This window comes from Platalea leucorodia (assembly GCF_965183815.1).
Source record: "Platalea leucorodia genome assembly, chromosome: 1".
Classification (NCBI taxonomy): Eukaryota; Metazoa; Chordata; class Aves; order Pelecaniformes; family Threskiornithidae; genus Platalea; species Platalea leucorodia.
The window spans coordinates 131,290,349-131,307,914 of record NC_138823.1 but is presented as its reverse complement, the minus strand read 5'-3'; the positions used below and the strand labels follow the sequence as shown (position 1 = coordinate 131,307,914).

General features: G+C 48.5%; 2 protein-coding genes across 2 annotated transcripts; both read right to left on the bottom strand.

The window, feature by feature from the left end:
• Positions 1 to 9: 9 nt before the first annotated feature.
• HOXA6 (homeobox A6) lies at positions 10 to 7,971 on the bottom strand. Its single transcript, XM_082318354.1, has 3 exons — positions 7,674 to 7,971; positions 2,946 to 3,203; positions 10 to 1,595 (listed from the first exon to the last, which is right to left on the bottom strand). The coding sequence occupies exons 1-3, from the start codon at positions 7,864 to 7,866 to the stop codon at positions 1,336 to 1,338; spliced, it is 711 nt and encodes a 236-aa protein (XP_082174480.1). The 5' UTR covers positions 7,867 to 7,971; the 3' UTR covers positions 10 to 1,335.
• A 2,017-nt stretch (positions 7,972 to 9,988) lies between these two features.
• On the bottom strand, positions 9,989 to 12,185 carry HOXA7 (homeobox A7). Its single transcript, XM_082307174.1, has 2 exons — positions 11,795 to 12,185; positions 9,989 to 10,743 (listed from the first exon to the last, which is right to left on the bottom strand). The coding sequence occupies exons 1-2, from the start codon at positions 12,168 to 12,170 to the stop codon at positions 10,460 to 10,462; spliced, it is 660 nt and encodes a 219-aa protein (XP_082163300.1). The 5' UTR covers positions 12,171 to 12,185; the 3' UTR covers positions 9,989 to 10,459.
• Positions 12,186 to 17,566: the final 5,381 nt, after the last annotated feature.

The window sequence follows — 17,566 nt, the reverse complement described above, 5'->3', positions numbered from 1 at the left end:
TTTTCCGCCTCTCGGGGGGGGGGGGGGGGGGAACAAAAAACAAACGCAAACCACAACCACCTCTAAATGCGGCGGGAGCCATTTTGCATTAGTATTTTCCGGATTTGGCTTTTAAAATATTTAGAGCGGTAGCCCAAATTGCGCTGCCTTCCAAACAAAAGAGCCTTGATGCGTATACAAGTGTATTTGTACACAGCTTCACATGCACACTCACGCACACACAGTACAATAGAAAGAGATATAACATATATATTAATCAATATTTTCGCTGCGCTTATTTTACTTATACAGAACTCGAAGTGGAAGCATTTTATGGCAGCTACTTTTCTCTAGAGTATCTATTTATTTTTTCCAGTGCTAAGAAATGCGAATGTGAATTACGATAGCACAAAAGCGGGGACGAAGATCCCCGAGTTAATACGACAGACACTTTTCTTTTAATAAAACAAAACCAAAAAAAAGGGAAAAAAAAAAAAAGAAAGAAAGATCGACCCAAGCCCACGAAGCCCCAAGAAATGTAGTCCATAATTCAAAGCCCCTTCAGTGTAGAGCTGAGCTCACCGAAACCTCAGTGTAAGCTCAACGGGAACCACCGAAATTCGCCCGCTCCGAAACCTCTTCTCTCGCTTCCCCTGAAGTTTAACGCCGAGTTTTTACTTTAATACTAGTAGTGCAGATTAGGCAGTTTAGCGGCATTTAAAAAAATCTCCCTGCAATTCATCTTCGCTTTAACTGCAAGTTTATACCCAGGGTTTTATACAACGATTTTTTTTAAGAATTTTTCTTCTTTTTGCTATTTAAATATCTTATCCATGCGTAAAACTTTTTTTTCTCCCCTGCAGACCACAAGCTCCCAAACACAGCATAACGAGACGGCCCATCGTAGTGGGAGTTAGCAAAAACATAAACCCGAGATTTTCTAAAGTCTCTCGTATTTCTACGATATGAACATTTCTAATTAAAAAATAAAATTTAAAAAAAATCACTCGCTTATCTCTTCTCACACACGCACGCCAGGGACACTCACCCACACACAGATGCTCACCTCAAATATTTAAAAATCTGGGCCATTTCTCTAATGCTTTAAGCAACGCCATCTACGCTTTGGAAAGGTGGTTATATACATACACGCCTGTAGCTCGAAAGCCAGGACTTCCACATATATTAAAGAAAGTCACAGATGATTGCAAATGTACATCTTTTAACCAAGCCTTTTGGGAATTAATAGACTGTGACAAACCTATAGGATTTTAGTAGCAGAAGGAACACAAGGTAAATAATAATAGTAATAGCAAGCGCTAAGGAAAGGCCTGGTAGCGTTTATTAAACGTGGTTCTACTCCCCTGACTTTTCCTCTGTTTCTTCGCTGCTGGGCTGTGTGGAATTTATGAATTTGTTTTCCTTTTTCCATTTCATCCGCCTGTTTTGAAACCATATTTTAATCTGGCGTTCAGTAAGGCAGAGAGCGTTTGCAATCTCAATACGTCGTCTTCGGGTTAAGTATCTGTTAAAATGAAATTCCTTCTCTAACTCTAGCGTTTGGTATCTGGTGTAAGTTTGCCTCCCTCGTCTCCCATGAGTTCCATATACTGTACCTGTAGAAGTAAAGACAAAACGATCGCATTGGACAGGGCCCAGTGATTTCAGACCAGAAAGAGCGGTTAGTATATTCTGCCTCCTTTTGCAGGCACAATCACGGGGCGGGGGGTGGGGGGGCTGCTCTGGTTTCCTGGAGGTTTTTTTGGTTTTTGTTTTCGGTTTTTTTTTGTCCCTCTTTTCCTTTTCTCCTGCCTGACCAGCTGTAAATGCGGATGTGCGGCGTGCTGGCGGTGGTGGGGGAACCGGGATACAAAGAGGCTTTAAGGTGGACCTAGGGAAAGTGAAGTGGGTAGCACCCGTGTGAATCGCTGAGCAGTGTCTACCCTCCGCGTGTGAGAGCCTGTGCGCACACGCACACGCACACACACGCACACACACGTGTGCGACCCGGGCAGCTGCACGCATGTGTGCGTGCGTGTGTGTGTGCACGCACACGCGGGTGTGTTTACACAAACACGCTCTATTGCCATGGCTGTGACTACAGAGGGTCTGTAATTTAAGTATAATTATAGACATCAGCTAAAGATCATAGAAGAGCCTTTGCCATTTGCTCCGGAATTTATTGCCCTCGAATGCAAAGCAGCATCAGAATGGTCTTGCTAAAAGTTTAACTTTCCAAAAAAGAAATGCGACCCACAGTCCAGCAAACATAAACTCGGGAGGAGGGAAATCATTAGCAAACACTGGAAGGAAACGTCTTAATACGGGATTATTAAAAATAAGTGCCACCCCAACACAACCTTCCCCCCTCCCCCGCCCCCAGCACGACTCCTGGACAGAATAGTTCAATTCTGTGAAGTTCACTTGTAAGTCAGAGAAAATCCGCGATGCCATGGAAGTGCGCCCACGGCCCCAGAAACGTGCTCTCAATATCCAATACTTACAGGCTAATGAGCTGGGGGAGGGGGCGAGGAGGAATGTGCCACAAATGCATTGGATCCTCAGTACAGAGGGCATATTCCCTGCATCGCTCTCTGACAATGAAGAAGTGGAGCAGGGGCTTTGGGGTGGCTTTAGGAGAGTGGTAAACCTGCTCTGATCCTTCCCCCCCCCCCCCCCGCTTTTTTTTTTTTTTGCCTGCTTCCTAAGGATTCCCCAGTAACTTTCACCAGTGAACCCACAAGCTGGGCTCTCGGCCACCGTTCCCAGGGTGCCAACGTGCCAGCTCTAAAATAACCTGGGAAGGTTTCATGTTACGCATTAGCCCCGCAGGAATCGTGTCTTTCCAGCATTCTGGACTTTATCTTAGAACCAAAAAAAAAAAAAAAAAAATCTTGGGGAAAGAAACTTTTCCTTCCTCCCCCTCCCCAGCCCCCCCCGCCCTTGATTGCACCGAAATGCCTTACCAGCGCAGGAGTTCATCCGCTGCATCCAGGGGTAAACAGGGCTCGTGTACTTCCGGTCGGTGCCTTCGTCATTTACAATTTTGGCTTGGACGCCGCTGGATTTGTACTGTTGATCGGGAGAAAAGTGCAGGTAGTCCCCGGGCCCCCTCTGTTTGCCACTGCCGGAGGGAGAGGCGCTACTAATTTCCTTGTCCGAATAAAAACAAGAGGCTCCGTACTCATAGGAAGCCCGATTGCAAGCAATGACGCTGTTGGACTGTTGGTAGAAACAAGGTGAGGTGTAAGTCTTGTCCTGCAGGCTGCTTGCCCCGTACGAAGCCGGAAAATGCCTGAGAGCATCATAGCCCGCCGGGTAAAGGGGGATCTGCCCGAGGAAAGAGTCCTGGCCCCCGGGCAGGCTCCCCGGGAAAGTGGGATTCACGAAATAGGAACTCATTTGCTCTCCCCCTCTCCCGGACCGTGATTTGTTGTGTATTAGTACATCTGGCGATAACTATTAGGAGTCATCGAAGTGGTTTGTTTCTGGATGGCCGAGCGCCAAAAGCGACAGCAGAAAATAGGAGCAGCTGACGGCGGGGCGGCCAATGGGAGCGCGCGCGGCGCCCGCTCCCCCGGGGCCGCCGCCACCGCGCCGCCAACTTACCGGCAGCCCCGGCCCCGCCGCGCCGCCCCGCGCAGCCCCGCGCAGCGCCGCGCGGCCCCGCCGCCACCGGCCGCGCCCCCCGGGCGGCGCCGCCCCTCCGCGGGAAAAATATTCCGGTCATAATCATCATCATAATAATAGCAGTGGTAACAATTCCCGGCAGGAGCGGGCAGCGCGGGCGGCGTGACAGCGGCGGAGGGGGGGGCACCCCCCCGCCCCCGGCGGCTGGAGGGGTGGGGTGGGGGGGTGCGCCCTTAAAAGTTGGCGGCCCCACGACAGGCGCGTCGCCCCCGAGGGAGCCGCGCAGCCCCGCGGGCAGGGTGGGCGAGCAGCCCCCGGCTCTCCGGCGGCGGTGGATGCTGCGGAGGGAAAGTTTGGAGCGGAGGGAACACGTGAAAAGGGGAGCGGAGCCCCGCGGAGCCCCCGGCGGGGGGGGCGGCCCGGCCTCTCTCCGTTTTCCCAGCGCGATGCCACAACCGCATCCAGGAGTTTTGGGGCTTTTTTTTTTTTTTTTTTTTTTTTCCCCCGGAAAGCCTCCGCTGAGGCTTGCCTTCGGAGCCCGCCCCAGCGCCGAACCCAGCTTTTGTGAGAGAGGCTAAGGCGTCCTGCGTGGAAGAGGTCTCGTATCTTAATGAACACCCCCATAATTAAGGCGGAGGTCGTGGCTGGGGCAGGAAACGGTGGCCTTCTGGGCAGGGGGGTTTTGCTTTTGCACCGAGTGCCCGAGAAGGCCCCGGGAAGGGCTGGGCGGGCTCCCGGCGCCCCCCGAGCGGCCCAGATAAAGTTCCACGTGTCTCTTCTCCCCGAGTCCCCCCCGCCAGAGTCGAGCCGAGGGAATCAAACGTTCAAATTCAAAAACGAGCCAGTAGGACTATTCCTAATTAATACAGCCCCGCTAATGAGTCAGCAGAAGCCAATCGGTTTCGTTGTTGCTCCGAATAATTTGATTAAACGCGGATGTGTGTCTTTAAGAGGGGAAAAAAAAAAAAAAAAAAAGAACCCCACCATGAAACAAACATTTCCACCTTCATTTTTCAACATGGCAGTTACCCCATAGCGGAAATATAATTCTTGGCCCAGGGCAGGGACAGTAACAGTAACATCAGTAACAGTTTCATCAGTAACAGTGCTGATGAAATTCGCTGAGAAGCTTTTTAATTCAGCCGTAACCCTGCAGTTCCTGGAGATAACATGAGGTTGTTCATTCCAAGCTGTGTTTACTCATAATCCGTGCCCATTACAACAGATTGAATAGCCTAATTTTAAACGCGCTCTGACGGAAAGTGACATTCGGGCGAGCCCCGTTTCCTAAAGTGGCTTTCAAAGGCGAGTTTTGTTGGTGTTGAGAGGCTATTTGTCTCATTTCCGGGGGCAGATTACGGTACCTATAAAACAGTAGTGAGTTAAAACATCTCTCCACAATAGTTTGTATTGTTCGCAGTCTCAGCTGGACTTTCACATTCAGATGTTGATTGCCTCCAATTTTTTTTTTTTTTTTTCTCCCCCTCAACTTCCTTAACCTCTTCAGGCCGGCTAATCCATAAACACACCTGGTAGAATTACAGCTCACTCGCTGCGTGCTTTGAGAGGTCATTTCAGAAACGTCTGTTTCCTGAAAGCCAGCCTTCTCCAGAAAAAAAGTTTTTTTACTCCGTGAGAATAGAGTTTCAAAAGGAGGGAACGCCAGCAAACAAGCACACAGCACGCTAAATACAAAGAGGTTTGAAAAAGAGCAGATTTTCGCCAACACAGGTCAGAACGAAAACGCACCGTGAAAAATGAATACTCGGGACACGCGAAACCCACCGGCCGTACTTTAAAAAGTTGTGGCCAGGCCGTCTTTTGTTTCAATCCATCACAACAGAGACCAAAATAAAAAAATCGCGCCAGGCTTAGTCATATTTACATTTTATAGCATCGGTTACAGACTGATTTATTCCCCCCCCCCCTTTTTTCTTTTTCTTTCTTTCCTCTTTTTCAAGTTGTTGTTTGCGTCCAATTCAAACTGGCGAAAGCCCGACCGCAGGCAGCGAAAACATTTCTTCGTTGATCCCGTAATATTAAAAGGACTGGAATGTGCACGTTTGCCCGGCCGAGTCGTGTTAGAGTAGTTACAGTGACAGCTAAACAATCTGCACTGCAATCTCCGCTTCACTCACATTCAGGCGTCCTCCCCGCTCCTCCCCCTACCCCCAGAAACCCCCGAATTACAATAATCTGTGACCCCCAGGCTCTGCCGGGGAAATGCCCTGCCCGGACACATTTCGCAGCAGTTTCCCTTCACCATTTCCCCCCCTGGAAAGCAGAAAGCCAACCGCTGCATATTGCCACCGCAACAAAGTCACACTTTGCGATAACCCTGTATTTCAGCCGCCTTTTATTTGTTTTCGGAATTCCCCGCAGCCCCAGCACCCCCTCCGCCCAGCGCTTCGCCTTCCTCCTCCCGCCGAAAACCCGGCCGGCGCCCCCAGCCGCCCTCCGGTACAGGTGCGGGGGTAGTTGCCCTCTGAAGCTTAAAAGCCTCCTTCTCCTCGTATATAAAACCACTTACAAATCCTTCCCGTGCTCGGCAGCGTCACCAAATCCAACCTTTAACTAATAGCTCCTAATCCAAACAGTTTGGGCAAGGCGAACCGTTGTTTAGACTGGCGGGGGTACCGGGAGCCTGGCCGGGGGGACGCGGGCGGGTCCTCCCCAGCCGGCTCCCACCGTGATATTTTACAGTTGACACACACCGAGGTACAAGCGGAGGGGAAGGGGAGGGGGCAGAGCCGGCCCTGCCGGAATATCTTGCCCGGGGGCAGGGGGGCGAGCTCCGATGCTCCCGTAGGAAGGGTAGGCCGGATTTCTTTTTTTTTTTTTTTTTTTTTTTGGCTTTTACTTGGGTTTCCCCCGAGCAGCGCAGGCTCCCAGCGCTGCCCTTCCCAGGGGCTGCGGGGGCCGCTCCGCGCCCGCCTCCGCCGTTCGGCCACGCCGTGGCAGCACTGAGCACCCACGGCCCCGCAATAAATAATCCGGCGCTCACTGCAGCTCCAGTCCGGCGGATACCGCAATGCAATGCAAATGCAATGCTTTATCAGCCCGGCAGCACAAGCAGAGCCCGGGGCCAACACTTAAAGCACTCCGAGCCCTTCATTCGCCATGAGGAGGCGGGAGCGGAGCCGGGCGGCGGCGGCGGCGGCGGGGGGTCTCGGGGTCGCCGGTCCCCGGGGCCCCGCTCCCCGCCGCCGGCACACACCGCGGGGCACCGGCCCGCCCGCCGCCGCTCCCCCCCGCCCCAGCGCCGCACCGTAACAGTCACAACAAGGAGAGAAAGGGGGGAAAGAAAAGGAGAGGAAAAAAAAAAAAAAAAAAAAAAAAAAGCTCCGTCTCCGGCGCTGAAATCGGTTTTAGCCGCTGCAAAGCCCGCTCCGCGCAGCCGGGGCGCGCAAGCTGCCCACGCCGGGAAGCGCCGGGAACGCCGCTCCGACGGACCCACGGAGGGGCACGGGGATTTTGCAGGCAGCACTTGATCCGCTAAAGAAAATCAAAGACACATTCGCGCTGTTTCCCCCGTCTAGAAATAACCTTTCCCCTGGACATGCCGGGGGAGCCGGGAGGCATTGTGCTGACTGGTGGTTTTGCTTTTTTTTTTCTGAAATAGTCAAAAATAAATTACATCTAAATTTCAGCTGCCGCGAATGAATTTTAAGTTAATGCTGCAAAATAAAAACAAAAATAATGTTTGGGGGAGTTTAATTTTTTTTTTCCTCGTGCTGGAAAAAAAAAATCCCCTCGGATTGATGGTGTAAGCCTCAATTCTTAGAAAATAACCTGAATGTCACAGCAACCCCCTGGCAAATGCAAACAGAAATAAACTTCGCAGGAAAAAAAAAAAATCCACGGCTTCCTTGCTAAAGAATAGAAAGTAGACATTTTATTTAGGCATATTTTTGCATGCACTGGTTAAGTCGAAATCAACTGAGCTGCAGCCACCTCTATTTTTGGCCGGTAACATTTCCATTTGGTTTAATTGCACATGTCTAATATTTAAACGTATTAAACCATGTTTCCCTGCTTACGGTAGTGTCATATACATTTCTCACCTTTTAGGTTCTGGCTCACAGGAGCCCCTGCGACTTTGACAGCTGTCGCTTTGGCTGCACAGGAGACGAATCGCCCTCCTTTTGGTGCCAGAAGAAGCAGGAAATTAGCCAGGTTGCAAGTTGAAAATCTGCCACGCCAGTGCTTTGAATCCAATATGCCACACCTTCCAGCGGGGGAACTGGAAATTGCCATCCCGGATCTGTGTTCTAGGCGGCTGCTTATGCCGAACCTCCGCACACTTTGTTCACTATTGCCTTACAAAGAACAAATGAAATGGGGATTGAAAGCCAGAGAGATCCGAAGCAGGACAGAGCTCAGCAAAAGAATGCGGCTCTATTCTCGCAAGGGAAATTATAAAAAAGTTCATGTTCACGGTTACCATCCACATGACCGACGACGACCAATGGAAAAACCGAACAACTCATAAAGTTGTATTGCAAAGTTGTAAATTTTCATAAACAACAACGGATTTATGGCCTTTTCCTCATCACTAAGAAGAGGCAGGTCTTAGAGAGGCGCCATCTTACCACAGAGGCAGCCCTGGAGTTTTTTAAAAGACCTGGAGTTTGTACCAATTTTATTAAAATTACAATTAGCACGTTGATCAGGAACGGAGTGTAGTAGAAAAAGGGAACTTCTGCGCAAATGATGCTCTGGTTCTACCTGTATTTACTCGGCCGAATAAAGGGACTTTTCGGGAGAGCTTTTTTTTTTTTTTTAATTTTTTAAAAAGATTGAAAATATTAGATCTCCTTGACTTTACGTGGCACCTGGCAAAACCGATACATTTTCTAAAGCGGGGCGATTTTTCGCCTTTTTAATGCCACCCTGATGCCCCCCGAAAGCCGCACACGTACCCGACCTGATCATTTACATTTGGAAGTTTCGCATCGCACTTTCTGTTCATTACCCAATATTATTTCACTGAATGCGATTTCGGCTTGGTCGCCGGTCGCCTGGACTGGGTTTATGATTGCAAGAGGACACGGGCACACGGTGGAAGGAAGCCCTCCCATAAAGAAGGCTTTCCGCTTTATTAATCAACTGCGCTAGGGAAAAAAAAAATCACGAAGTCGAGATAGAGAAATTGACTGATTCCTATCAATTCATCACCTTGGAAATTTTTTTTTCCCTCTAATTACGGGGGGGGGGGGAGATTTATATGGTCTAATTTCTTTATTTGTCTGTGTATATTATTTTTGGATGCTTCCTTTGAACTCCTTCCCTAAAAAAAGAAACACAATTCATTGTCAACAAGCATATTTATTTTCTGTGTAACATAAAACACATTTATCGTGGGAGATACTTGAACACGGTATCACTTCCAAAGAGAGTTCACAGACATTTTTTTTTTCCACTTCCAATACTTACACGGCATATCCAAATGTTCACAACGAACACATCGAAACACATTGTAACATACAATTTTTGAATAAACTTTAGCCAAACCTTCAAGACGGATTTATACAGAGTTCTTAACAATACATCATGCTACAAAGTTTCCAAATTAATTACATACTTCCCAATTTATGACATGATCTTACAAATGAGCTCCAAGACGAATATAAATGACAAAAAAAAAAAAAAAAATCGTTCAAATATACAGTATCTGCTATTGTAGGAAAATTCACGGTATTACATATTAACACGTTCGGATAATCAGGACAAACAGGTTTTTTTTTAAAGGTGGTTACATGGTCATTTAAATTCACTTTTCAAAGAACACTTTCCGCTATATTAAGTAAGATCAACCTAGAATAAGAAAACGGCCTTTAGCAGAGGCAGCCGAAGGTAGAAGCCAACGGGAGATATTAAACCGCTTTGTACAATATTGGCGTGTGTTTGCTTCCTCACTCGGAATAGTAAAGAATCGAGAACAAAGATATATTGCAGCATATGGTTTTCATTTATAATTGCTTTGGAATAAATATATTATTTTAAATTTAAATATATTCAGCCTTTTCGGTACCAAATTCTATACCAAAGCTATTGATGCGTGCTTTTCGAACGACTACACTTACATTTCTAAAAGCATTTTGCGATTCACATTAGTAATGTTATCTTCTTTTGACTACTAAAATACAGTATACTTTCAAAGATAGGTAGGCGGAGCAAGATATATAGGTAGTCTGGAAAATAGGTAGTACAAATCATTGCTGTAGATTGTAGTGGTTTGTGGAACATCTTTCTCCCCCCCCCCCCCCCCCACTTGCTGTTTAACCTTTTGTTAGTGTAGCTGTTAGTTATGATACTTTTCTAACAATAATAATAATTAAAAAAAAAAAAAGACAAAAAAAAAAAGAGAAGTGCAGAGCTACTTATTCAAAATTAGGTAGTTTTTCTTAATGTGAGCCTAATGCACTTTTCCCCTTACACATGATTGGGACTCTTGAGTCAGGTAGTTACTTCGGAAGGTCACGGTTTACTATCTGTGCAAGCAGCAGTTCTCCCACTGAAATGTCCCCTGGACAAACCCACCCAGGTCGGGGTGAACGAAAAAACAAATGATTGTAGGATGCTTTTAGGAGATATTACCGAACGGTTCGGCACAGGGCAGGTTTGGGGAGTACGGGAGAGTGGAGAGAAGACTGGAAAACCACCCCAAGAAACGTTTTCATGTTTGCAAACGCTCGCTTGCAAGATGATTATTAAAGGGAACTGATTTTTTTTTTTTTTAAATAAAAACAGTGAGTCTCTCTTTTTTTTTTTTTTCCTTTAAAGGGAGCTTTTCCAACTGTCATGTGCATACGTTATACTAAGAGATCGCTTCCTCGAGTGGGACTCCTTAGTCCTCCTCCTCTTCGTCTTCTTCCACTTTCTCGACAGAGGCTGCTGCTGACGTGGGCTCGTTGGGAGCCGGGGTGCCGGAGCTCTCTTCCTTGTGCTCCTTCTTCCACTTCATCCTCCGGTTTTGGAACCAGATTTTGATCTGCCTCTCCGTCAGGCAGAGGGCATGGGCGATCTCTATCCTCCGCCGCCGAGTCAGATAACGATTGAAGTGGAATTCCTTCTCCAGCTCCAGGGTCTGGTAGCGGGTGTAGGTCTGGCGCCCTCGCTTCCTATCTGGACCTGAAAGCAGGCAGACACGGACAGGAGTTAGGCAAGAGGAGAGGTGGAAAGTTTTCTCTTTTCAGTTTTTCCTTTTTCCCTTATTGTTATTATTTTCAAAAGAAATAAATAAACAGACAAACAAAAAGCGGCCGAGCGAGAGTGACTGGTCCCCTTCTCTCACTTCCACCCGCCCCCCCACTTTGCCCTAACAAAGACATTTCAGCCACACGACCTGCCCTGCTCAGGCAGGGCAAAAATTAAGTTGCTCGAGACCTAGAAAAAGTGGAGAGAAAGCATTCAGGAGAGGAGGTGGGGGAGGAAATTGCTTTTGGGAGGAGGAACTTTCCCCCCAGGCGATGTATTTCCCTAAAACCTTCCAGACTTTCGCGTTTCGCAAGGGGAAATAAAAAGCTGGAAGGCTGGGCTGTATTTATTTTATTTTCATGTCGGGGGCTCCCTCCAGCCCCCCACCCCACCCCGCCTGGATCGTAAACAATACATCGCATTTAGCTCCAGAAGAGAGCTCTCCTTTTTCACGCACTCTCCCCCCCCCGTCCACCCCCCCGCCCCGTTTTCCTGTTTAGTACATTTCTATAGATCCTTATCTCCGTGGAAAAGGGCAGGGGGGGACGAGACTGGCACGTCTCGGCAGCGTGGGCTGGCAAAGTCCTCAGCAGCCCGTCCCCCGCTCCTGAACGCCCCTCTCCCCTCCGCCTTCCCCAGCGAGCGGGATTTTTTTTTGCCCAACTTCGGCAGAGGGCAGGGGAGACGCTTACCCGTGGGGGCTCTGGGAGCCCACAGCCAACTCTCCACATTTCTATAGCAAACAGCGCAAATCAACCCAATGCTAAAATTCCATAGCAAATGGAGTTAAATAAATTTACGAGGCTAGAACCCATTAATTGGGCAATAAAAAGTTTTATGATACTCATTTACATACAATGCCACGGGCTTTCTACGCAATGGCGCCTCGGCTATAATTAAAACCATAAAGGCTGTGCTGACAGTAATTCTGGCGACACGCTTTGCCTGGCTGCCACGGCTCCGAGCCCTCTCCGCTCGCCCCTACCTGAAGACCTCATCCAGGGGTATATCCGGAAATTAGGCTCAGCCTGGTTGTGCAGGTTGCTTTCCTCCGCTTTCTCACAGCTGGGTTTGGTTAGCTCATTGCAGAGGACGGGAATGTTCTGATCAAAAGAGGAACAATGCAGGTTGTAGGCATCAGAGCCCAGGCTGTATCCGGAAGAGAACGGGCTTTGATATATGGTACTGTTCACATTGTACAAGCCGGGCATGGAGGAGGCGAAGGCACCCGCGCCTGGTCCATAGCCGCTTCTCTGGGAGTTGCTTGCAAAGGAGCAAGAAGTAGGCTCTGCATTTTGGAAAAGAGAAGCCCCCGCCGTATATTTGCTAAAAAGCGCATTCACATAATACGAAGAGCTCATAATTTTGACCTGTGATTTGTTGTCCGGCAGGCTTCAGTGTCGGTTTTACGAGGTAGCGTGATATATGATAACATTACACCCCCAGATTTACACCAAACCCCATTTTCTTTTGGACTGAGCTGCCTCGAGCACGTGACCGGTCATATGACGCCGCCCGCCAATCCCCGCCCGCCTCACAGGTGGTGCCGGCCGCGGCCCGCCGGTGCCCGGCCATGGACGGGCCGGGGCCGGGGCCGGGGCCGGGGCCGGGGCCGCCGCCGCGCCCGGCAGCGCCCTCCAGCCGCCGCCGCCGCCCCCTCGCCCCCCGACGGCGCCGCCGCTCGGGGGGCGGCGCTCTGTCCCCGGCGGGGGGGGGGGAACACCCGCCCCCCCCCCCCCGGTCCTTTAGGCGGACGGGGGGGGTGTTGCAAAAATAAAATAAAATATAAAGTTTAAAGGAGGCTGCTCGTCACCCACGCCTTGTTTGTGGTTTTTTTGTTTGTTTGTTTTGGGGTTTTTTTGTTGTTTTTTTCCGCAAGGGAAATAAGCGGGGGGTAACACCGCAGCGGGGTTTATGGGGGTACCTGCCCGGCCCCCGCCGCACCCCCGCCGGCCCTGAGGGGCTGCCCGAGCCTGGAAAATCACGGCATCCCCCCGGAGTGAGCCCCGCCTGTTTACCCCCTAGGAAAAAAACACAGTCACCCTCCCGGGGAAAAAAAAAAAAAAAAAAAGAAAAAAAGAGGGAAAAAAATAAATGCAAGGACTCAACTTTCTGAACGCCTTAAAAAAAAAAAAAAAGAAAAAAAAAGAAAAAAAAATACAAAATAAACCAAACCCCCCAGAGCTGAAGGAATCACCTACAAACGGCTTCAAGTCTCAGCCGCCTGGTTAATGTCCCTTTTACCTTCCCGCCCTACATACCTTACAGTCCTAAGCGTGTGGCGGCAGCGGTACGCTCAGATGACGGGGAGCGTTGCCGCTTTTCTAAACCCTGGTCTCCCCAACAATGCGAATGGCTCTCCATTGAGGATGCTGCACCGTGCCCTTCCTTTAAACGGATCGTAAAATGAGTTTCCTTCCCTCAGACAGGGAGTCCTGGTAAAGACAGCTTTTACTGCCTGCCTGTATTGCACATCATAAACTGGAAGGAGCACAATGGAATTGCCCCGGAAATTCTCCTTTCAATTATAGTTTGGTGCCCTGTGTACAAAGACTTTCTCACCAGTTAAAATTGTTCTTGGCGATATTTCGCACGGACCCTAAACTTTACGTTTTGCAAACGTGGGACACCCTCTCCCCCAAACACACCTCCAACACACACACACACACGCACGCACGCACGCACCCTTTGGGACTCTTTACGCGCGGTTATTGCAGCCCCATGAATATAGGTTACCGACAGAAGCAAGTAAATTCTCTAAAGCCAGATCCCTGAGATATTGCTGCTTCAGAGCATGCAAATGTGGCGGCTGCATGTAGATATTTGCCAAGTGTTAAGTACGTGAAAACGCAGTTGTTATTCGCAGGCGTAAGGGAAGAAGTTGGCGAAAGAGCCCCCTTCGGTTATTTCTTCCAATTCGCCAATATTAGACAATATCCCTGCGGTCGCAATCGCGATGTGGGAACACGCCGGCAGAAGAGGCTGCTGGAAAGGAATAAAGGCCCAAGAAGTTAAACGAATGCGAAGCAAACAAGACGACGACTAAGAAGATCAAAGAGGCTGTAGTAGATGACATTAGACCAATAAATTGCTCCTCTGGTGACAACATACCAAGATGCAAGAAGAAAGAAACAGCAAATATAACCAATGTCTAGACTTAAATATGGATAGCGTAGGACCGAATAGATTAGCTGAGTGGTTGTATTTCGAGCTCTCCGATTCTGTACAATTTGCACGTTTACGTCTTTTTCTTTGCGTGTGTGTGCTTACTGCCGCCACCTTTTTTTTTTTCTATTTTGCTTTCAGCTTTTTTTTTTCCTACCAACCCTTAAGATTTCTCAAAAAATCTTCACTGAATAAATCTTAAAAGGACCCCCAGACATGGGTCCCCGCCACCTTATTTACTTCCCCCACCCTCCGCGCGTTAGGCATAACGCTGCCTCTGAAACAGCCTCCGAAATCTCTCGTTTTGTCGCACACACAACCAGGCTGGAGCCCCGCTCCTGAAAACGCACTTTTCATTTGAAGGTGTTTTTTTTTTTTTCTTTTCCAGTCAAGGAAACGGCGAAGGAGTGCAGATTGCAAGGTTTCAGTCACCGCAATATTCTCACACGCTTTAAAAATAATCCTCTAGGCGGGATTAATTGTATTTCTTTTTTTTTTTTCGTGTGAGCTCTGGACTACCTCTCTTTGCTTTCTGAGCTTTTCCGGGAAGTAAAAGGTAGTGATAAAACGGTGCTCATAAGTTATAAGCGACCTGGGAGCACTACATGGTTATGTCTTGTGTATTAAGCAGTATCTTGATGTGGTTCGTCCTAGGGAGGATTTTGTTGTTTTGGAATCTGTTCTCGCCGTAATTTATCCACAATTATAATGGAGCGTACTGTGCCAAGTTATTACTTAGTATGACGACGCATAAACACTTTTTAATTTCAATATAATTTTACTGCCCAAGGAAAAAAAATAATTAATCATAATGAGTTTAGCAATACCATCGTAGACAAACATTTGATAGGAAGGCTCTTGTTAGAAAGCAGGAAATGGCTGTTACTTTTTATCCCTGGAAATAATTAAATCTTTGAAACAGCGCGGGGAAAAAATAGTTCAGGGCTCACACGAGCATGAGCTCATGCTCAGCTCCCGATGCTGAATTTCGATATAGAGAGATTGGCTTTGATTTAAGGAAATGTAAATAAAAAGCAGAGAAAGTAGTTCTGTAACGGAGTACTATGCAGCGATTTGTTTACATGTCTGGCTTAAACCTGAAAAATACAACGTTCGTACTTCAGCCCACATTTTATGCTTCCGTTCCTCCTGCCTTTATTTTTCTTCCTATTACTTTTCCCCCCTCTCTTTTGGCAACTGCCACCTGAAAATACTCCACAGTTCCCCACTAAGCCTCATTCTCACGACGCGAAAGCCAACAAAAGCAAAACGGAAAAAAATACGAAAACGACTCGAGGAAATCAAAAGAGAAGGAGAGGAGAAGTTAGGAATGACTTTGAGAGACACGTCAAGTTTGCAGAGCATCAGCCTGCTCGCATCTGTGTCATGTAAATACGACGGGTCCCACAGAGCTGAAATTGCTGGGGACACAAGCAGGGCTTTTTATTCGTATCAAAGACAGCTGTAGAGGAATTTCACTCGCCGGTAAATGATTTTCAAATGAGAGGTTTGCGGCGCTGCCCTTTCCCCGCACGGCCGTGGCTCCAGCTACGCGGGGCGGAGAAGGGCATTGGAAAATCCTTCGCTTCGTCCCCCGCTCCGAGGGCGAAGCGCTTCGGGGGCTCTGCTCCCGGGCTGATCCGGGCAGAGCCCCTTCCGTCCTGCCCGAACCTTTCCATTCCCCCTCTCTCCAAATATTTAATTTCTCACCGGCCGTTCGGGGAGATCAGGACACCCCGTTTGCAGGCTCAGAGCTTCGCCAGAGAAGGGCGAAGATTTGGGGCAAAGGAAAGAGGAGCCGGCGGTTCAGTGCCAGGGCTCCATCCCTCTCTATTAGCTAATAGGAAATGCCGCGGTGCTTTGAGAATAATAAATGCAGGGTATGTCCTTGGTGCAGAGCAAGCTTTACTTTTGCCATGAGAGCACCGAGCGTGGCCAGGCGGTAAATGCCACCCCAACCGCGCCCGGTGGCGGCGGGGCACCCCTCACCGTACTCCCGGGACAAGGGGGAAAGCAAAACACAGCCCCCCACCCCAACCCTATCGGGCCTTTGTTGGAACCAAACCAGCCGTTCCAACCCCAGTTATGCTCCCATAAAGTCGACATTTTAGGAGCTTTCGGGGAGGCGGCCGAGCGCTTGATGGCGGGCGGGCGGGCGCGCGCTCTTTCGCGGGCTCACAGCGCCACCTGCCGGCGCCCGCCCGACACCGCCGCCGCCGCCGCCGCCCGCCGCCCGCCGCCCGCCGCCCCGGCCCCGCGGAGCCAGCGCCTCTGCCCGCCAGCGCACGGGAAGATAAATGTCCACCTCCCAGCCTGGATTTAAGCAGGGGAAGGCCAATAAAAGGTTGTTATTTCCGCTCGCCCGCTTTATCTAAAACAGCCAGACAAAACAAATGAAAAGGCTTTTGTAGAAAATCTTAATTGTGGCTGGACAGTTGTAAACTCATTAAGAGCCGAATTCCAGACAGTTTGCAGACCCGTCATTTATTACACACTCTTAATGCTGATTCTTTGAAGTTGCCTCTGTCTGCAACAACAGAGGGCGTCCCAGCATCCCCAAATACTGGCTCAGGGATCAATTAGGGGCTTTTTGTGTGTGTGCACACCAGAACGAGCTCCCTTTTGCTAATTAGAACTCATCAAATCTTACCCCGGATTTCTTTCTTTTTTTTTTTTAAGGTGAAGCCGAAAGCTTTTTTTTTTTTTTTTTTTTCTCCTCCCGCAGTTCTGCACATCTGTAAACTTCTTGCCGGCTCCCTAAGTTTTGTCTTCAGCCCTGCAGCGTTTTACACCCCATAAACGGTTACAGCAGTCATTTTCTTTTATTGCACTGTATGGCTCTGAATTTTCCTAACAACAACTTCTGCCAAGACCATAACTGTGTTCCGTCTTATTTTGCTTTAAATACATATATATGTGTAAGTGCACCTCTGTAAAACAAGGCGGCTTTTATTGTTATTCAGCATATTTTCAAACAAGGGCCGGTGTGGCGCAGAAGTGGGCTGCGGCTCATATTATGGAGGATATCTGCTCTCAGCAGTAAGATGTCCGCCCCAAACAAGGGTAAATTTCAGCAAGCTCACAGACTTCGCTATTTTCTTTTGTTGCTGAGACTTGGTTTGGCTTGGGGCGGCGGGGGAGGGGTGGGTGCAATGGGGGTGTGTGTGGAAATCTTCCACTCCAAAGAGACCTTCTTTCTGTTTTTAATAATAAATCCTATTTTGTCGTCTCTGCTCTAGCCTGCTGCCAGCCCAGCTCTTTCCTTCGGCTAAATCAGCGAGTAAAATTGACACCATAAATTCTACCATAATTGTCAGTAAAATTTTATCTGTATCTATATCTATCTATACATACATATCTAATCTGAGGCGCTAGTAAAATGCGAGGGGTAGTTTTTATTTGCCACGGGACATTTAAAAGGGAGGAAAAAAAATCCCAAACGTGAAGGCAAGGGAAGGAAAAAAATGGGTGACGTTTGAAATAACATATTTTGCATGGGCAATTATTTCTAGAAGGGAATTTAAAATGAACGCGCTGGTAAGGCGAGCCTTCTCACAAAGCTTGCTGAAGCACACTTAGTGCTGGACATTTT